We start from the raw sequence: 19624 nt of genomic DNA on the forward strand, positions 1-19624 counted from the left end.
AAATCGTGCCCATTTCAAACGGCCTCGTACTCAATTCTTGCTCGTACAATATGCATATTATTATTATTATTGGATAGAAAACACTCTCTAGTTTCTAAAACCGTTTGAATTATTTCTCTGAGTGAAACAGAACTCCTTCTGCAGCACATTTCCTGACCAGGAAGTGGAATGTCAGAAATCGATTGCTCTGTTCAACTTCATGCCTATACATGGGCAATCAACGTAAAAGTCTACGTACACTTCATACACCTTCCCCTGGTTGTCAAGAGGCGGTGAGAGAAGACATTTTGTGTCTATCTTGGTCTGAGGTGGAATTAAAGCTCTTTGTATGACGTGACCGTCCATTTCCTGTTTCTGGAGCGCGCGAAAGAGGACATGGATTTGCCTTCTGTTTAGCTGTCGTTATGGACGACTAACATCTCTGGTTTAGATTTTATTTGATACATGTGACCATATAATCGTAAAGTATGTTTTTTCAATATAGTTTAATCGGATTATTGAAATTTTTTCGGGAGTTTTGCCGTGTTCCGTTCTCTGACTTTGTTGACGTTGGAGAGATCCGTGCCACTTGGCAAGTGCCCATGCTAAATCAAGAGGGAAATTTGCCGTTCCAAATCCAAACAACGACTGTTCTGGACAAAGGACACCTTGTCCAACATTCTGACGGAAGGTCACCAAAAGTAAAAAACAATTTATGATGCTATTTCTAATATCTGTCGCTCATGTGAACTGGTCGTCGGCGCCCAAGTGTTTCTGGCTATTGTGGCTACGCTAATATAACGCTATATTGTGTTTTCGCTGTAAAACACTTGATCAATCGGAAGTATTGTCTGGAATCACAAGATGCCTGTCTTTCAATTGCTGTACACTATGTATTTTTCAGAAATGTTTTATGATGAGTATTTAGTTAATTGGCGTTGGTGTCTGTAATTTTTCTGTCTGCTTTCGGTGCAATTTCTGACTGTAGCTGCAATGTAAACTATGATTTATACCTGAAATATGCAAATTTTTCGAAAACATATTTATTGTATAGCATACGTTTTTATCAGACTGTCATCTGATGAGGATGTTTCTTGGTTAGTGGCTATTTATATCTTTATTTGGCCGAATTTGTGATAGCTACTGATGGAGTCAAAAACTGATGGAGTAATAAAAGTGGAGTCTTTTGCTAACGTGGTTAGCTAATAGATTTACATATTTTGTCTTCCCTGTAAAACATTTTAAAAATCGGACATGTTGGCTGGGTTCACGAGATGTGTACCTTTCATATGCTGTATTGGACTTGTTCATGTGTGAAAGTTAAATATTTAAAAAAAATATCTTTTGAATTTCGCGCCCTGCACTTGAAGTGGCTGTTGTCATAAATGTACCGACGTCGGGCTTGCACGCCAAACAGGTTAATTTGGATGGACATACACAAAATAGTTTAAATTGGTGAAGTGAAATTTAAAAAATAACTTTAAAACTGGAAAAGTGGTGCGTGCATATACAGTGGGGAGAACAAGTATTGGACACACTGCCGATTTTGCATGTTTTCCTACTTACAAAGCATGTAGAGGTCTGTCATTTTTATCATAGGTACACTTCAATTGTGAGAGATGGAATCTAAAACAAAAATCCAGAAAATCACATTGTATGATTTTTAAGTAATTAATTTGCATTTTATTGCATGACATAAGTATTTGATGACCTACCAACCAATAAGAATTCTGGCTCTCACAGACCTGTTAGTTATTCTTTAAGAAGCCCTCCTGTTCTCCACTCATTACCTGTATTAACTGCACCCGTTTGAACTCGTTACCTGTATAAAAGACACCTGTCCACACACTCAATCAAACAGACTCCAACCTCTCACAATGGCCAAGACCAGAGAGCTGTGTAAGGACATCAGGGATAAAATTGTAGACCTGCACAAGGCTGGGATGGGCTACAGGACAATAGGCAAGCAGCTTGGTGAGAAGGCAACAACTGTTGGCGCAATTATTAGAAAATGGAAGAATTTCAAGGTGACAGTCAATCACCCTTGGTCTGGGGCTCCATGCAAGATCTCACCTCGTGGGGCATCAATGATCATGAGGAAGGTGAGGGATCAGCCCAGAACTACACGGCAGGACCTGGTCAATGACCTGAAGAGAGCTGGGACCACAGTCTCAAAGAAAACCATTAGTAACACACTACGCCGTCATGGATTAAAATCCTGCAGCGCACGCAAGGTCCCCCTGCTCAAGCCAGCGCATGTCCAGGCCCGTCTGAAGTTTGCCAATGACCATCTGGATGATCCAGAGGAGGAATGGGAGAAGGTCATGTGGTCTGATGAGACAAAAATAGAGCTTTTTGGTCTAAACTCCACTCGCCGTGTTTGGAGGAAGAAGGATGAGTACCACCCCAAGAACACCATCCCAACCGTGAAGCATGGAGGTGGAAACATCATTCTTTGGGGATGCTTTCCTGCAAAGGGGACAGGACGACTGCACCGTATTGAGGGGAGGATGGATGGGGCCATGTATTGCGAGATCTTGGCCAACAGCCTCCTTCCCTCAGTAAGAGCATTGAAGATTAGTCGTGGCTGGGTCTTCCAGCCTTACAATGACCCGAAACACACAGCCAGGGTAACTAAGGAGTGGCTCCGTAAGAAGCATCTCAAGGTCCTGGAGTGGCCTAGCCAGTCTCCAGACCTGAACCCAATGGAAAATCTTTGGAGGGAGCTGAAAGTCCGTATTGCCCAGCGACAGCCCCGAAACCTGAAGGATCTGGAGAAGGTCTGTATGGAGGAGTGGGCCAAAATCCCTGCTGCAGTGTGTGCAAACCTGCAAATTAATTACTTAAAAATCATACATTGTGATTTTCTGGATTTTTGTTTTAGATTCCGTCTCACAGTTGAAGTGTACCTATGATAAAAATTACTGACCTCTACATGCTTTGTAAGTAGGAAAACCTGCAAAATCGGCAGTGTTTCAAATACTTGTTCTCCTCACTGTGTGTGTGTATATATATATATATATATATATATATATATATATATATATATATATATATATATATATATATATATATATATATATATATATATATATATATATATATATATTCACCCCCTTTGCTATGAAGCCCCTAAACAACATCTGGTGCATCCAATTACCTTCAGAAGTCAAATAATTATTTAAATAAAGTCCACCTGTGTGCAATCTAACTGTCACACGATCTGTCACATGATCTCAGTATATATACACTTGTTATCAAAGGCTCCAGAGTCTGCAACAACACTAAGCAAGGGGTACCACCAAGCAAGCGGCACCATGAAGACCAAGGAGCTCCCCAAACAGGACAGGGACAACGTTGTGGAGACGTTCAGATCAGGGTTGGGTTATAAAAAAATATCAGAAACTTTGAACATCCCACGGAGCGCCATTAAATCCATTATTAAAAAATGAACAGATTATGGCACCACAACAAACCTGCCAAGAGAGGGTACCACCCACCAAAACTCACGGACCAGACAAGGATGGCATTAACCAGAGAGGCATCAAAGACACCAACGATAACCTTGAAGGAGCTGCAAACCTCCATAGCAGAAATTGGAGTATCTGTCCATCGGACCACTTTAAGCTGTACACTCCAGATCTGGGCTTTACAGAAGAGTGGCCAGAAAAAAAGCCATTGCTTAACCTGTCTAGGATGAGGGTGCCGCTAGCGGCACTCCCCCCCCACCCCCACTGAAAAGGCAGAGCCGCGAAATTCAAAAAAAATATTTTTTTAAATATTTAACTTTCACACATTAAAGTCCAATACAGCTAATGAAAGACACAGATCTTGTGAATCCAGCCAACATGTCCGATTTTTAAAATGTTTTACAGGGAAGACACAATATGTAAAGATGTACATCTATTACCTAAAAACACATTAGCATAATCCACCATCTTTTATTTGTCCACCAACACCAGTAGCTATCACCAATTCGGCTAAACTAAGATATTTATAGCCCCTAACCAAGAAAAAAACTCATCAGATGACAGTCTGATAACATATTTATGGTATGGGATAGGTTTTGTTGGAAAAATGTGCATATTTCAGGTAGATGGCATAGGTTACAATTGCACCCACCGTCACAAATGGACTAGAATAACTACATAGAGCAACGTGTTTACCTACTTACTAATCATCAAACATTTCGTAAAAATACACAGCATACACTAATCGAAAGACACAGATCCTGTGAATACAGACAATATTTCAGATTTTCTAAGTGTCTTACAGCGAAAACACAATAAATCGTTATATTAGCATAGCACATGTGCAAACATTACCCCAGCATTAATTCTAGCCAAAGTGAGCGATAACGTCAACATCGCCAAAATATATTATTTTTTTCACTAACCTTCTCAGAATTCTTCAGATGACACCCCTGTAACATCACATTACAACATGCATATACAGTTTGTTCGAAAATGTGCATATTTAGCCACCAAAATCATGGTTAGACAATGGGGAAAGTAGCCCAGCTGGTGAGAATATGTCCGTGCGCAATATTAGACAGTGATCTACTCGTATACATAAATACTCATAAACGTGACTAAAAAATATAGGGTGGACAGCGATTGATAGACAATTTAATTCTTAATACAATCGCGGAATTACATTTTTTAAATTATCCTTACTTTTCAATACAGTTTGCGCCAAGCGAAGCTACGTCAAAAAACATGGCGTCCTAAGCCACTAACATTTTTCGACAAACACGATTTATCATAATAAAAATGTCCTACTTTGAGCTGTTCTTCCATCAGTATCTTGGGCAAAGGATCCTTTCTTGGGTCTAATCGTCTTTTGGTGGAAAGCTGTCCTCTTGCCATGTGGAAATGCCAACTGCGTTCAGCATGAACTGGAAGCGTGCCCAGCAATTCACAGCGTTTCAGAAATAAATGTCCCAAAATCGCACTAAACGGATATAAATTGCTATAAAACGCTTTAAACTAACTACCTTATGATGTTTTTAACTCCTATAACGAGTCTTAACATGACCGGAGAAAGATTACTCCCAACACTAATGCTTGGAACAGGTGCGGGTCGGTGTCCTCCAGGCGCATGACGCAGCTCCAAAAGAGTGACTAGCTACAGGGTTTTTTAATTTGTAGTGCCTGTGAACGCGCAATCGACCCCATTCAAATCGTCATCACGTAAAGGCATCCAGGGGAAGACGTAAGCAGTGTCCGTATACTCATAGCAATAACAGTGGCCTTTTAACTGACTCCAGATCAGGGGCCAACATTTCTGAAATCTGACTCCATGTCAGGGAAATTGCTGTAGAATGGGTTCTGTTCCACTTAGAGACAAAATTTCAACTCCTATAGAAACTATAGACTGTTTTCTATCCAATAATAATAATAATATGCATATTGTACGATCAAGAATTTTGTAGGAAGCCGTTTCAAAAATTACAAGATTACCATAAATAGTGACAACAGCGCCCCCAGCCTCAACAGGTTAAAGAAAAAAATAAGCAAACACTTTTGGTGTTTCCATAAAGGCATGAGGGAGAATCCCCAAACATATGAAAGAAGGTACTCTGTTCAGATGAGACTAAAAATAAGCTTTTTGGCAATCAAGGAAAATGCTATGTCTAGTGCAAACACAACACCTCTCATCACCCCGAGAACACCATGTTTTTCATCGGCAGGGACTGTGAAACTGTTCAGAATTTAAGGAATTATCAATGGCACTAAATATAGGGAAATTCTTGAGGGAAACCTGTTTCAGTCTTACAGAGATTTGAGACGGACAGAGGTTCACCTTCCAGCAGGACAACGGCCTTAAGCATACTGCTAAAGCAACACTCAAATGGTTTAAGGGGAATTAATTACATGTCTTGGAATGGCCTAGTCAAAGGCCAGACCTCAATCCAATTGAGAATCTGTGTTATGACTTAAATAGTAGCATCTAAATATCATTAAATCACAAGTCCAAGACACCTAATGAAAGATACAGATCTTGTGAATAAAGCCACCATTTCAGATTTTTAAAATGTTTTACAGGGAAGACACAATATATAAATCTATTAGCTAAACACGTTAGCAAAAGACACCATTTTTCTTTGTCCACCATTTTTTCTCTCCACCAGTAGCTATCACCAATTCGGCTAAACTAAGATATTGATAGCCACTAACCAAGAAAAAACCTCATCAGATGACAGTCTGATAACATATTTATGGTATAGGACAGGTTTTGTTAGAAAAATGTGCATATTTCAGGTATAAATCATAGTTTGCCATTGCAGCCACCATCACAAATCTCACCAAAGCGACTAGAATTACTACAGAGAGCAACGTGTTTTACCAATTTACTCATCATAAAACATTTATTTTATGACACATAGCAATGGAAAGACACAGATCTTGTGAATTCAGACAATATTTCAGATGTTCTAAGTGTTTTACAGCGAAAACACAATAAATCGTTATATTAGCATACCACATATGCAAACGTTACCCGACCATTGATTCAAGCCAAAGAGAGCGATATCGTTATCATCGCCAAAATATATTAATTTTTTCACTAACCTTCTCAGAATTCTTCCGATGACACTCCTGTAACATCATATTACAACATACATATAGAGTTTTTTTTCGAAAATGTGTATATTTAGCCATAAAAAAACGTGGTTATACAATGACAATACTAGCAAAACTAGCCTGAAAATGTCGGTCGCCATCTTTCACAGTGATCTTGTCTCATGGATATCTATTCATAAACTTGACTAAAAATATATAAGTTGGACAGCTATCGAAAGACAAATTAGTTCTTAATGCAATTGCTGAATTACATTTCTAAAATTATCCTTACTGTGCAATACAGGGTTCGCCAAGCGAAGCTATACCAAACAAAATGGAGGAATATGCGTTTAAAATTTTTCGACAGAACAACGATTTATCATCTTAAATATTTCTTACTATGAGGTGATCTTCCATCAGAATCTTGGGCAATGTATCCTTTCTTGGGTCTAATCTTCTTTTGGTCGAAAGATGCCCTCTGTCCGTCGAAATACCCACTTACGTTCGACCGGGACCCCGAAACGTGCCCGGCTCTTCAAAGAGCATCACATAGAAATGCCTCAAAATCGCACTAAACGGATATAAATTGCTATAAAACGGTTTAAATTAACTACCTTATGATGTTTCTAACACCTATAACGAGTAAAAACATGACCGACGCTATATTACTGGCTAAACCAAGGCATGGAAAAAGGCCAGTCAGATGTCCTTCTTGCGTTGAGCGCAGAGTCCAAAAGAACGCTACTTCCGGTATTTGGTGATTTATAGAGGCCATGATTGCGCAATCGACTCCATTCAAATTGTCACCACTTACTGACATCTAGAGGAAGGCGTGGACAGTGTTTGTATCCTCATAGGATTTACAGTGGCTTTAAAACTGATCTGGAACCAGAGGCCAAGAGTTCTGAAAACTCACTCACTGGGAGGAAAAGTGCTGTAGAATGAGTTCTGTTCCACTCAGAGACATAATTCAAACGGCTATAGAAACTAGAGAGTGTTTTCTATCCAATAATAACAATAATATGCATATTGTACGAGCAAGAATTGAGTACTAGGCAGTTTAATCTGTAGAGCAAATTATGCTAATGCAAAACAGCACCCCCTATATTCTCAACTGGTTAAGCATGGTGTCCTTGTGGGAGGCCAGGAAACTCATGACAACCTCATGACAACACCCTGATGAACCACCCACTGTACTATTACTGTATGTGAATGCAACTGTGCAAAGAATGTTGTTGTATTTGTATATCTATTGTATATTGTAAATATAACCTTTACTTCCCCTCTCATATTGTTCTCCACCCCTACAGGAGTTCTATCACCACTGTGTACATCAAGGTGCTGCCCCCCAACAATCAGAGCCCCCCACACTTCCCCCTCTTCACCTATGACCTAGAGGTCAGCGAGGCCATGAGGATAGGAGCTATCCTGCTCAACCTACAGGTGAGAGACACACAACTAGGGCTGTAGCGGTCACAACATTTTGTCAGCATACTCTAAGTAGTCCTTATGTTAGGTCCTGATGTGGCTATGCCAAATGGCTATGAGCTACACTAGTTCATTTAGCAAACAAGATTTGCATGTAATTCAATGGCATTATTTTATAGCATGAAAAATACAATTGAACAAAGCTGAATAGAATATTAATATTTTCTCCAAATTATTTGAGGGAGTGCGCACATACGGCTGTTCTGTGTTGAGCGATTAAAACCTCTTACAGCTACCCCCCCCCCCCCTTCTTTCAATTTCCGCCTGAAGACATACCCAAATCTAACTGCCTCTAGCTCAGGCCCAGAAGCAAGGATATGCATATTCTTGGTACCATTTGAAAGAAAACACTCTGAAGTTTGTGTAAATGTGAATTGAATGTAGGAGAATATAACACAATAGATCTGGTTTAGATAATACATAGATAATTGTTGTATCATCTTTAAAATGAACAAGATAAAACAAACATTCAGATATGAATATGGGGACAATTTCAGTGAAAATCATAAGAGGGCAACAGTACTTGTGCAAAGTTTCAGAATGATAACTTCCAAAATGAGTGTGCTACATGACATTTATCATGAAGTCACCCAGGTGTCCCACACAAGTAGCCCAAATGTACCCAAGTGGTCAAATTGGTGAAGGTATACATCTTGAAACGAATAACTATATACAAAATACCAAAATGGTATTCTAACACACCCCCCCCCAAAAAATATTGGGGAAAAAATGGGGGGGAAAAGATTATTGAAAAAAAGATATACATTTACAAAATAACATGGGAAACTATTTACACACTTTCAATATTAGGAAAACCCTCAGTCCTCTATCAAATCTATTTACATAGCCCTTTGAACATCAGCTAATTTCTCAAAGTGCTGTACAGAAACCCAGCCTAAAACCCCAAACAGCAAGCAATGCAGGTGTAGAAGCTCGGTGGTTAGGAAAAACTCCATAGAAAGGACAAAATCTAGGAAGAAACCTAGAGAGGAACCAGGCTATGAGGGGTGGCCAATCCTCTTCTGGCTGTGCCGGGTGGAGATTATAACAGACCAGATTTTCAAACGTTCATAGATGACCAGCAGGGTCAGACACTAATAATCACAGTGGCCCGGGAGGTGTGGAGCGGCAGACACACGCACCTCGACCATGCTCCCTCTAATCCATAATATGTAGACTGAGTATAGGAAGCATGTTCGCTGTGTTGAGATGTGTGGGTTTGTTGTTACATTCTACTCCATTCCATTTATATATATACAGTATATATATACACACAAACATAGGCTATGGGTGATTCACATACATAAAAACATAGCCCCACCCACAATGTATAGCCAATGTGTACTTTACACATTTCATTACATTTTTATATATTGTAAAAACAATCACAAATAATATTTTATATTATTAATTTCAAACAACGGCATTAGCATGAGAAGAACTGACCAGTCCAAAACAATGTCTTCTCCGTTCAAAAAACATGCTTCCATTTGAGTAATAGCTATGGTCGCTAACTGAGTCCTCTTCCAAAAGCATATCTTTCTCACTTTCACGATCAATTTCCTCTATAATTTTGTCTACATTCGTATATCTAGTCTTAGATTTAGCTTTCCCTGACCTATTCGCCATGATGTTCAATATATAATCAGCTGAAGATGCGCGTTACCGAAATAGTGCTGTGCGTAACAAGCTTGGCTCCTTCCAGTATGAATCTTCAATGGCGATAGACCGTCTTTACGCCGGAGTTTACTACATGGGTTGGTCTTCCAACACAGAACCATTACATATTGCCGTTTACCTCTGCCCATTGGCTATCTACCCAGCTAGATTTCAAGACGATCAGTGGTCATTGGGTTAAAATACAGTCAATCAACGAAACAGCTGTCATATAATTGGTGCACAATGAGGTCATTACTTGTTGTCTTCCAATCAGTTTCTTTCGGTCAATACGTCCCGCGAAATGACCCATCAAGTTTGGTTGTGTTACAAACAAACAGTTGATTGCAATGAAACCAAACATGACTGGATAAAGTCACGTTTAGTCTGTGTATTTACGTCGAATGTTTAGTCGAAAATTGAATGACATGGAATTCAACGAGATAAGCGTTCACAAAATGTTTCGTGTTAGGCTATAAAAATGGATTTAACCGAACAAAAGACCATTCATTGTGTAACAATGAGCCTTGGGATTGCAAACAGAGCAAGATCTTCAAAGGTAAACTATTTATTTTATTGCAATTTGTGATTTTGTTACGCCTGTGCTGGTTGAAATAGTATTTTGGTATGGGGCTCTGTGCTCAGATAATCGCATTGTATTCTTTTGCAGTAAATACTTTTTTAAATCTGACAACGCAGTTGGATTAGCAAGATTCTAGGCTTTTGAACCATGTGAGACACTTGTATTTTCAGGAATGTTTAATATAACTATTTATGTGGCGATCACCGTATGTTGTCGAATTTAAACCCGCTACCGGGATCCGTAGCGCAGAGAAGTTAATTATCAAAGAAATAGGTACTCCTTTATGCTTCATTTTGTAACGTCTACGCTGGGAGTTGGGAAGCAAGTACAGGGAGTGAATATTTAATAAATAAAGGAACATGGAACAATACAAGGAACATGAGTAGTGTACAGACAAAAAACACAAACAGAGTCAATAACACCTAGGGAAAGAACCAAAGGGAGTGACAGATGTAGGGAAGGTAATCAGGAAGGTGATGGAGTCCAGGTGAGTCTGATGAGGCACTGGTGCGCGTAACGATGGTGACAGGTGTGCGCAGAACCATTGCCCTCGAGTGCCGAAGAGGGAGTATACGTGACAGTACCCCCTCCCTGACGTGCGGCTCCAACCGCAGGACGCTGGCCAGAGTGATGGTCCCGCGGACCAGGAGCGGACCAGGAGCGGGCCGATCGCTTCTGCTGAGGTGCAGGAACCTGACGAGCCGGCTGAGGCAAGGGAGCCTGCCGATCCAACCGAGTCTTGTAAACTTTAGTTGTTCTACAAACGTTGGGCTATATGTTTTGATTTTTAATATATTGTAAGGCTGCATGATGAGACTCTAATGATAATTTTGAAAAAAGTTGGTTCAGGTTACCGTGGACCACAATCCTACAGAGACATCTCTCACACCCACCAGTGGGGGAGAGATCGAGAGGTTTGGAGGTGGGGGGTTTTATGACACCTCCCGCCATTGTAAATCTTAAGGCATTAGACAAAATCCCTTTGTCCTCTGTGTGGACAGTAACATGCTATACATGGACTTTGGGACAATATGTTTCGTCAGCCAAAATGGTGGTAATGACGATAGATAGATTATGAAAATTTATGTCGTTTTTGTTATGTTATTAAAATTTAAGTGATGATGTTATAATGAAAACATTGTAATTTGAAGAGTTTTCATAATATCTACGTGATGTTTGCATACTGTACGTTGTGTGGAAAATGTCCAGATCAAAGAGAATGTTTTTGGTGAGATGCGAAGTTAGTTGTCTAAATCGGATCTGAGTAAAATCCAGACCTTGCCTCATAACTAGTGATGCCCCGAGAACGTATTTAATTTACATATATTTACATATCAGACTAGGTGACCACACGCTGCAGCCAAGGTCTGAGTTAGTCACAACCCCTAAACGCAACACGAGGTTGAAGTAGACAAAGGAACCTTTTAACAATCTGTGCTACAGATGAGTAGCTGTGTCTAAGAGGGTGATTTCAAGCAGGACCACCCGGTTACCACTCTCCAAGGACTTGTGTGTCTACACAGATTTCATTCCTACGCTGGAGCCCTAAGCTACATGGCTGACTGTACTCAGTAGACCCCCTTTCAGAACAAGGGTGAGGAAACAGACCTCTAGGAGAAAGGACACTGACATTGTGTGGACCAGAGAGTTACACCCGGTAACCAAAGAAACCAAAGAAGTGCCGTCAGAGGAGAAGGCGGACCCAGTCCACGAAGAGACACCCCATCATAGACCTTCGACAAGTAATTAAATCATTATATTCTGACCCATAAGAACGACAGTCCGGGGCAAGGTGTTAAGGCTAAACTAATTATAGTTTACAAATGTATCCAAGTGTGCTTTTCTCTCGTGCACTCTGTCTTTCTCTCTACTTTTTAAATCCCCATTTTGTGTAACACGCGACACATTGTGTTGGCCCGCTAGGGACCTGTTTTATTGTACTAACTTCTAATCAATAGCCTAGACTGTGTGTTTGTGTATGTGTATCTTATATTATCATTTTAGCTTGTTCGTAAATAAATAATCAACTCAAGTGGTGTGGTACGGACTCATTTAGTGGGACTCGGGTTTGTGCAGATTCCCAGATTTTGCGACATTCTGGATGAGACTGTAGAGGAAATGGATTAATTAGGAACTGTTGTAAAATCAATATTCTGATATTCTTTGAGTTAATTTGGGAACTGGAAACTCAATAAAAACTAATTTTCCCATGGTGCCCCGGGTTACTGAGTTAATAATTACCTGATTGATTTAATCATTTAAATATAAACAGTTAATCATTTGATGAAAAGCAGTCGTCACATTAATCAATAGCATGTCATGAGCTCTGCTTAGTTTTTTGCGCAGGCTTGTATACACTCCAATAGTCTCTCATTCGCAATTTGACAAGCACTTGATAATGCCTCAAATTTCACAACGGCATCCCCATTGTGGCCGAAATGCACCATGAAAAAATCCATACCATTTGAGTCCTGGAGTGCTGAGTTGTGTCCTTCTCCCTGAGTGTGCTGTACAATCCGAAGCGACTTTACCTCACATGGCTCTCCGTCAGGTGATCGGGTCTTTCTCACAGGCTACAAGTGAATACAGACACATCGGGGACGCAACTGCGTGTGTCCTTATCCAATTCCGAGGTGCATATTGAAGATATTGGAAGAACTGTCCACATTTACTTTTCGTCAGCTAACAAGATGAGTAGGCCACACAAACAGCAAAAGCACTAGCCTATGTCAATCTACTATCCCCCATAAAACAAGTCAACCTATTCTATTCTGTGCGAGAAATAAATATTCAAAACATAGTCTGGGACAGTTGTGGGATCCCAAATTAATACAACCACCAGCATAAAAAAAAGGTTTTTATGCAATGTGGCTGATGCAACAGATCAGAACGTATAGCTTACATTTTTGTTAAACTATTAGGCTATTTCTTCACATTAAAAGCGCAGCGATGCACACATGGTAGTAGGCTATACGCGTGAATGTTCCATTAGTGGGAAACAAAAGTTGAAGACAAATGCATTATGCGTGTAATGCTTTCATTTTAAAGGTGCATTTTTATGGGGGAAATTATCTTCCTCAAACTTGAAACTGTTCTTGATTTAATAATGTCTTCACATATACTAAATGATATATGTGTGACATTTGTTTTGATTTAGAATGGACGAGTATCATGCGCCTGTATCGAAAAAGGGTCAGCGGGAAAAAATACATGTCACCTATGCACTTAAATAGCGAATGGAGGACGCTTTTCCCAGTGGTTTATTTTCATGCCAGCCAGGTAGGCTAAACGACTGTTGTAAATATAAGCAATGCGCTTAATAGTAGGAAAGTTGAGAAATAAATATAGTAGGCCTAGCCTATAGAAAGATGATGGGCTCCTCATCTTTTATTAGCGGTCATCACTCTGTTTTCTCCCACAATTGCATAGCCTATAGAAATGCTCATGGATTCTCATGAAGTGCTTGATTAGATTTTCGAAAACATTTGCTTTGATGTCAGAGTGATTAGAGGGACAATAGAGTGCTAAGTACCAGGCAGTTAGCAAGTTTGGTAGGCTAATAATGGCCATCAGCAGCATCAGAGCTTGGATAAACCTAATTACCGTCACTTAACAATCATGTGGAATTTGACTGGTTTCATGACTTGTGACGGTAATACGTTCACCACAACAGCCCTACACACAACAGGGGTCAAAGGTCACACAACTAGATCGCTGGAGGTCAGGAGAGGGCAGTGCGATTACTCAAGCAAAGATCATGGAAGTGTTTGGGTCATGAGTTTAGCAAACAACAATTACTAAAACAGCCAGTATGGATTATCAGATTTGATTTAATAGATTTTAAGCATTGATGTGTTCAAATGAGATGTAAATCAGAGTAAGTAAATGATTAATTTCTATCCTTTGTTCTTGTTGTTTTTCATAGGCTACAGACAGAGAGAATGACTCAATCACGTACCAGATTTTGAGTGGGGATATTCAGCAAGTCTTCAACCTCTCTAAAACGTAAGATGGATGGATGATAATGAGAAATATGAAAGTGGTTAGTATGAGTAATGACTGTGCATTTTTTTTTTAACCTCTCTAGGTTAGGGGGCAGTATTTTGAAGTTTGGATGACAAACATGCCCAAAGTAAACTGCCTGTTATTTAGGCCCAAAAGCTAGGATATGCATATGCATGGTAGTATTGGATAGAAAACACTCTGAAGTTTCTAAAACTCTTCAACTAATGTCTGTGAGTATAACAGAACTGATATGGCAGGCGAAAACCCGTGGAAAATCCATCCAGGTTGTGGGATTTTTTTGATGTGAGTTGTTTTCCATTGAAAGCCTATTGACTATTTTATGGGTTAGGGCCCAGACTGCAGTTCCTATGGCTTCCACTAGATGTCAACAGTCTTTAGACATGCTTTCAGGCTTGTATTTTGAAAAACGACGGGTAAAAATACCTTTTGGTCAGAGGACAAAGGAATAATTCAGAGCTGCGTTGTGTGCATGACTGATAGCGCGCCTTTTGTTGTTTTTCTTTTCTATTGAAGATGCTATTGTCCGGTTGAAATATTATTGATTATTTAGACAATATACAACCTGAAGGATTAATTATAAACATCGCTTGACATGTTTCGACAAACTTTACTGGTACTATTAGAATGTATTCGTCTGCATGTTTTGACCGCCCTGGAGCCAGTGGATTACTAAACAAAACGCGCCAACAAAACTGAGTTTTTGGGACATGAGGGACTTTATCGAACAAAACAAACATTTATTGTGTAACAGGAACACTTGATAGTGCAACCATATGAAGATCATCAAAGGTAAGTGATTCATTTTATCGTTATTTCTGACTTGTAACTGCTCTACTTGGCTGGAAAATGTTTGCATGCTTTTGTAAGCGGGGCGCTGTCCTCAGATAATCACATGGTATGCTTTCGCCGTAAAGCCTTTTTGAAATCTGACACAGCGGCTGGATTAACAAGAAGTTACTCTTTAAATATATAGATATCATAACTGTCACTAATTAATCAATTCCTCATATCAGTCTCATTCTGAACGTTGTAAATCTGCATAAACCCAGATCTCACTGATCATTCCGTACCAATCAAATTGATTTGATTATTTATTTACTAACAATAAATGATAACATAGGATATACACACACACTGTATAAGTTATTGATTGGAAGCTTAATACGATGACAACAAATCCCTAGTGGACTAACACAGTATGACACTTGTTACACAAGATGGAGATTTAAAAAGAGAGAGCGAAAGAGAAGCAACACTTCTCACAATAAACCTAATAGCATTCGCAATAACCCTAATAGCACTCGCAATAACCCTAATACATTGCCCCGAACCGCCGCCATTATGGGTAAGAAGTAATGCATGTATTTAAGTGTTGAATCTCTTCATCGGGTATCTCTGTTGGGCCCAGGCCTTCGTGGGCAGGGTTCCGCTTGGTGAGGAGGGTCCGATTGGGCTTTCTTATTTCGGATTGGCCTTCTCCTTTGTTCTCTGGTGTAAGTCTCTGATTGTCCGCAATGTCCTTCTTAGTTGTCTGTTTACTTGCACTCGTTCTTGAAGAGTGGTCTCCTGAGGACTGCTAATCAGCTGTGTTGATGATCCCAGAGTGGTGATGAAAGCAGTGTAGGACACGATGATTTGAAGAGAATAACCGGATCGTTCTACTTACATTCACGTTCTTAGATACAGTACTTAGAACAGCTACTCAACTATAGCATTGATTGTTAAGAGGTTATTTGATCATTTTCAACCTCGTGTTGCGTTCGAGGTCGTGACTATCGTAGACCTCGCTGCAGCTGTGATCCGTTTTAGTCTGATATGTTAATTCTTAACTCACACTTTTTATATCCATGGGTAAAACGGTGCGCTTTTGTCATTCTCACACGCTCTCTGGGCTCCTTGGGGCGTGGCTAGTTACGAGGCAAGGTTTCAGAATTACTATGATCTTGTTAGAGAACTAAAGTCACAATCCTATCATCACAATTTTTTTTCTTTATCCTTGATATTTTCTGCACAACGTAAAGATTGTAAACCTGATATGCACATTGTAAAAGCTATTCAAGTTATAGTGTTTTCGTTATAATGACTTTAAAGCAATTTTAATGACATCACAAAATATATATATTCATTTTCCATATTCCATCTCTCATCATTCCCAACATTCTGATGTTGAAATATATTGTCTCAGGGTCCATTGTTTGATGTTGAAGTTTTGGGTGGCAACCTCTTCTCTAATAAGAGACATTCCAAACTAGAGACCTAAAGGAATCGTCTACTGCCTACAATTTACTATCGACGTGAGGTGTCATAAAACCCCCCACATCCATCCCTCCACCTCTGCGGGTGAGAGGGCTCTATTGAACGCTGATTCACTGTAACCTGATCCGTGGATCCTCACAGGAGTCATGACAGTGGTTCTCAACTGGTTTTGCCTGGGGACCCAAAATGACAATTGAGTCACGACCCAATATTATGGACTGTTGATGATTACATTTTATAATGTTGTATTGCAGCTGCCTTCTTGGGCAGGTTTCACTTGCAAAATAGACTCTCAATTATGGTAATAAAGAAAATCATTACACATCCAAATTAACTGAGAAAACATTTATTTTCAATTCAAGAGAATAAAACATTTAATTAGGCAACCAGTTCTGGAGTGGGGTGTAATAAATTATCAGACTCAAAACATGACATCAAAACCAGTCCAATAACGTTAATGAACAGTAACACATACCAGTCCAATAATGTCAATGAACAGTAACACATACAAGTATTTAAAATAGAAAAAACAATCATAAGGAATTATTAATCATCAATTATCATGTCAATAGTTTCACAACCGTGAAGTTTTTTTTTAAGTTGTACATTTTTATCCAATTCAATAAAATGTAATATGAATGTCAAAATTAATGAACAATAATAATTAACATAGTGAACAATAACTCATTAACTTCTTGAGAATACAGGGGGTGCTGTTTTCGCATTAGCATAATTTCCTCTACAGATTAAACTGCCTCTTATTCAATTATTGCTCTTACTATATGCATATAATTAATACCATTGGATAGAAAACAATCTATAGTTTCTAAAACCGTTTAAATTTTGTCTCTGAGTGAAACAGAAGTCATTTGACAGCACTTTCCCTGACCAAGAAGAAGAATGCAAGATGTGTATGCTCGCTTCAACGCTCTGCCTATATATGGTCACGCCACCTATGACCCGAAACACACTTCATTCGTGTCAAGAGGACGTCAGAGGAGAAATTTTTTGTTTATCTTGTACTGACGTGAAATAAGACCTATTTCTTTGGCGTGACCGACAACTTCCGGTTCTCTGAATCGCGCGATTTGGTGGTGCGTTTGTCTACTGTTTTGCTGCCGTTACGGATGAAAACTATCTCCGTCTCGAAGTTTGTTTGATACATGTGACCATATCATCTTAATGTATGTTTTTTCAATATAGTTTAATCAGATTATTTGAATTTTTTCGGGAGTTTTGCCGTGTTCCGTTCTGTGAGTTTTTTTACTTTGGACAGAACCGTGCCAGTCGACCAGTACCAATGCTAAATGAAGAGGGAAAGTTGCCATTATGAATGGATTGAACGACTCATCAGGACTAAGGACACCTTGATCAACATTCTGATGAAAGATCAGCAATAGTAAGACCCAATTTACGATGTTATTTCATATATCTGTCGTGCATGTGAACTGGTCGGGGGCGCCCAGCTGGTTCTGGCTGGCGTGGCTATGCTAATTTAGCGCTACATTTTGTTTTCGCTATAAAACATTTAATAAATCTGAAATATTGTTTGGATTCACCAGATGTTGGGCTTTCAATATCTGTACGCTTTGTATTTTTTCTGAAATGTTTTAACCTGTCTAGGATGAGGGTGCCGCTAGCGGCACTCCCCCCCCACCCCCACTGAAAAACCAGTGCCGCGAAATTCAAAAAAAATATTTTTTTTAAATATTTAACTTTCACACATTAAAGTCCAATACAGCTAATGAAAGACACAGATCTTGTGAATCCAGCCAACATGTCCGATTTTTAAAATGTTTTACAGGGAAGACACAATATGTAAAGATGTACATCTATTACCTAAAAACACATTAGCATAATCCACCATCTTTTATTTGTCCACCAACACCAGTAGCTATCACCAATTCGGCTAAACTAAGATATTTATAGCCCCTAACCAAGAAAAAAACTCATCAGATGACAGTCTGATAACATATTTATGGTATGGGATAGGTTTTGTTAGAAAAAAGTGCATATTTCAGGTAGATGGCATAGGTTACAATTGCACCCACCGTCACAAATGGACTAGAAAAACTACATAGAGCAACGTGTTTACCTACTTACTAATCATCAAACATTTCGTAAAAATACACAGCATACACTAATCGAAAGACACAGATCCTGTGAATACAGACAATATTTCAGATTTTCTAAGTGTCTTACAGCGAAAACACAATAAATCGTTATATTAGCATAGCACATAGCACATAGCAGCCCAGCGTTGATTCTAGCCAAAGTGGGCGATAACGTCAACATCGCCAAAATATATTAATTTTTTCACTAACCTTCTCAGAATTCTTCAGATGACACTCCTGTAACATCATATTACACAATCCATATAGAGTTTGATCGAAAATGTTTATATTTAGCCACCAAAATCATGGTTAGACAATGTGAAATGTAGCCCAGCTGGTGAGAAAATGTCCGTGCGCCATATTAGACAGTGATCTACTCTTATACATAAATACTCATAAACGTGACTAAAAAATATAGGGTGGACAGGGATTGATAGACAATTTAATTCTTAATACAATCGCGGAATTACATTTTTTAAATTATCCTTACTTTTCAATACAGTTTGCGCCAAGCGAAGCTACGTCAAAAAACATGGCGTCCTAAGCCACTAACATTTTTCGACAGAAACACGATTTATCATAATAAAAATGTCCTACTTTGAGCTGTTCTTCCATCAGTATCTTGGGCAAAGGATCCTTTCTTGGGTCTAATCGTCTTTTGGTGGAAAGCTGTCCTCTTGCCATGTGGAAATGCCAACTGCGTTCGGGATGAACTGGAAGCGTGCCCAGCAATTCACAGCGTTTCAGAAATAAATGTCCCAAAATCGCACTAAACGGATATAAATTGCTATAAAACGCTTTAAATTAACTACCTTATGATGTTTTTAACTCCCATAACGAGTAGAAACATGACCAGAGTAATACTACTCCCTCCACTAATGCTTGGAACAAGTGCGGGTCGATGTCCTCCAGGCGCATTACGCAGCAAGAAAAGAGTTCCTAGCTACAGGGTTTTTTAA

At 39.3% G+C, this 19624-nt stretch overlaps 1 protein-coding gene across 2 annotated transcripts in view; it reads left to right on the forward strand.

The window, feature by feature from the left end:
• Positions 1-19624, forward strand: part of LOC129857348 (protocadherin-15-like) — a 311697-nt gene that overhangs the window by 129047 nt on the left and 163026 nt on the right. For both annotated transcript variants that reach the window (XM_055925506.1, XM_055925513.1), the window contains 2 exons: positions 7853-7985; positions 14195-14274. In XM_055925506.1, coding sequence (XP_055781481.1) covers positions 7853-7985; positions 14195-14274 — 213 coding nt within the window. The remainder of the gene's footprint in view (positions 1-7852; positions 7986-14194; positions 14275-19624) is intronic.

The sequence above is a fragment of the Salvelinus fontinalis genome, chromosome 1 (genome assembly GCF_029448725.1).
Source record: "Salvelinus fontinalis isolate EN_2023a chromosome 1, ASM2944872v1, whole genome shotgun sequence".
Lineage (NCBI taxonomy): Eukaryota > Metazoa > Chordata > Actinopteri > Salmoniformes > Salmonidae > Salvelinus > Salvelinus fontinalis.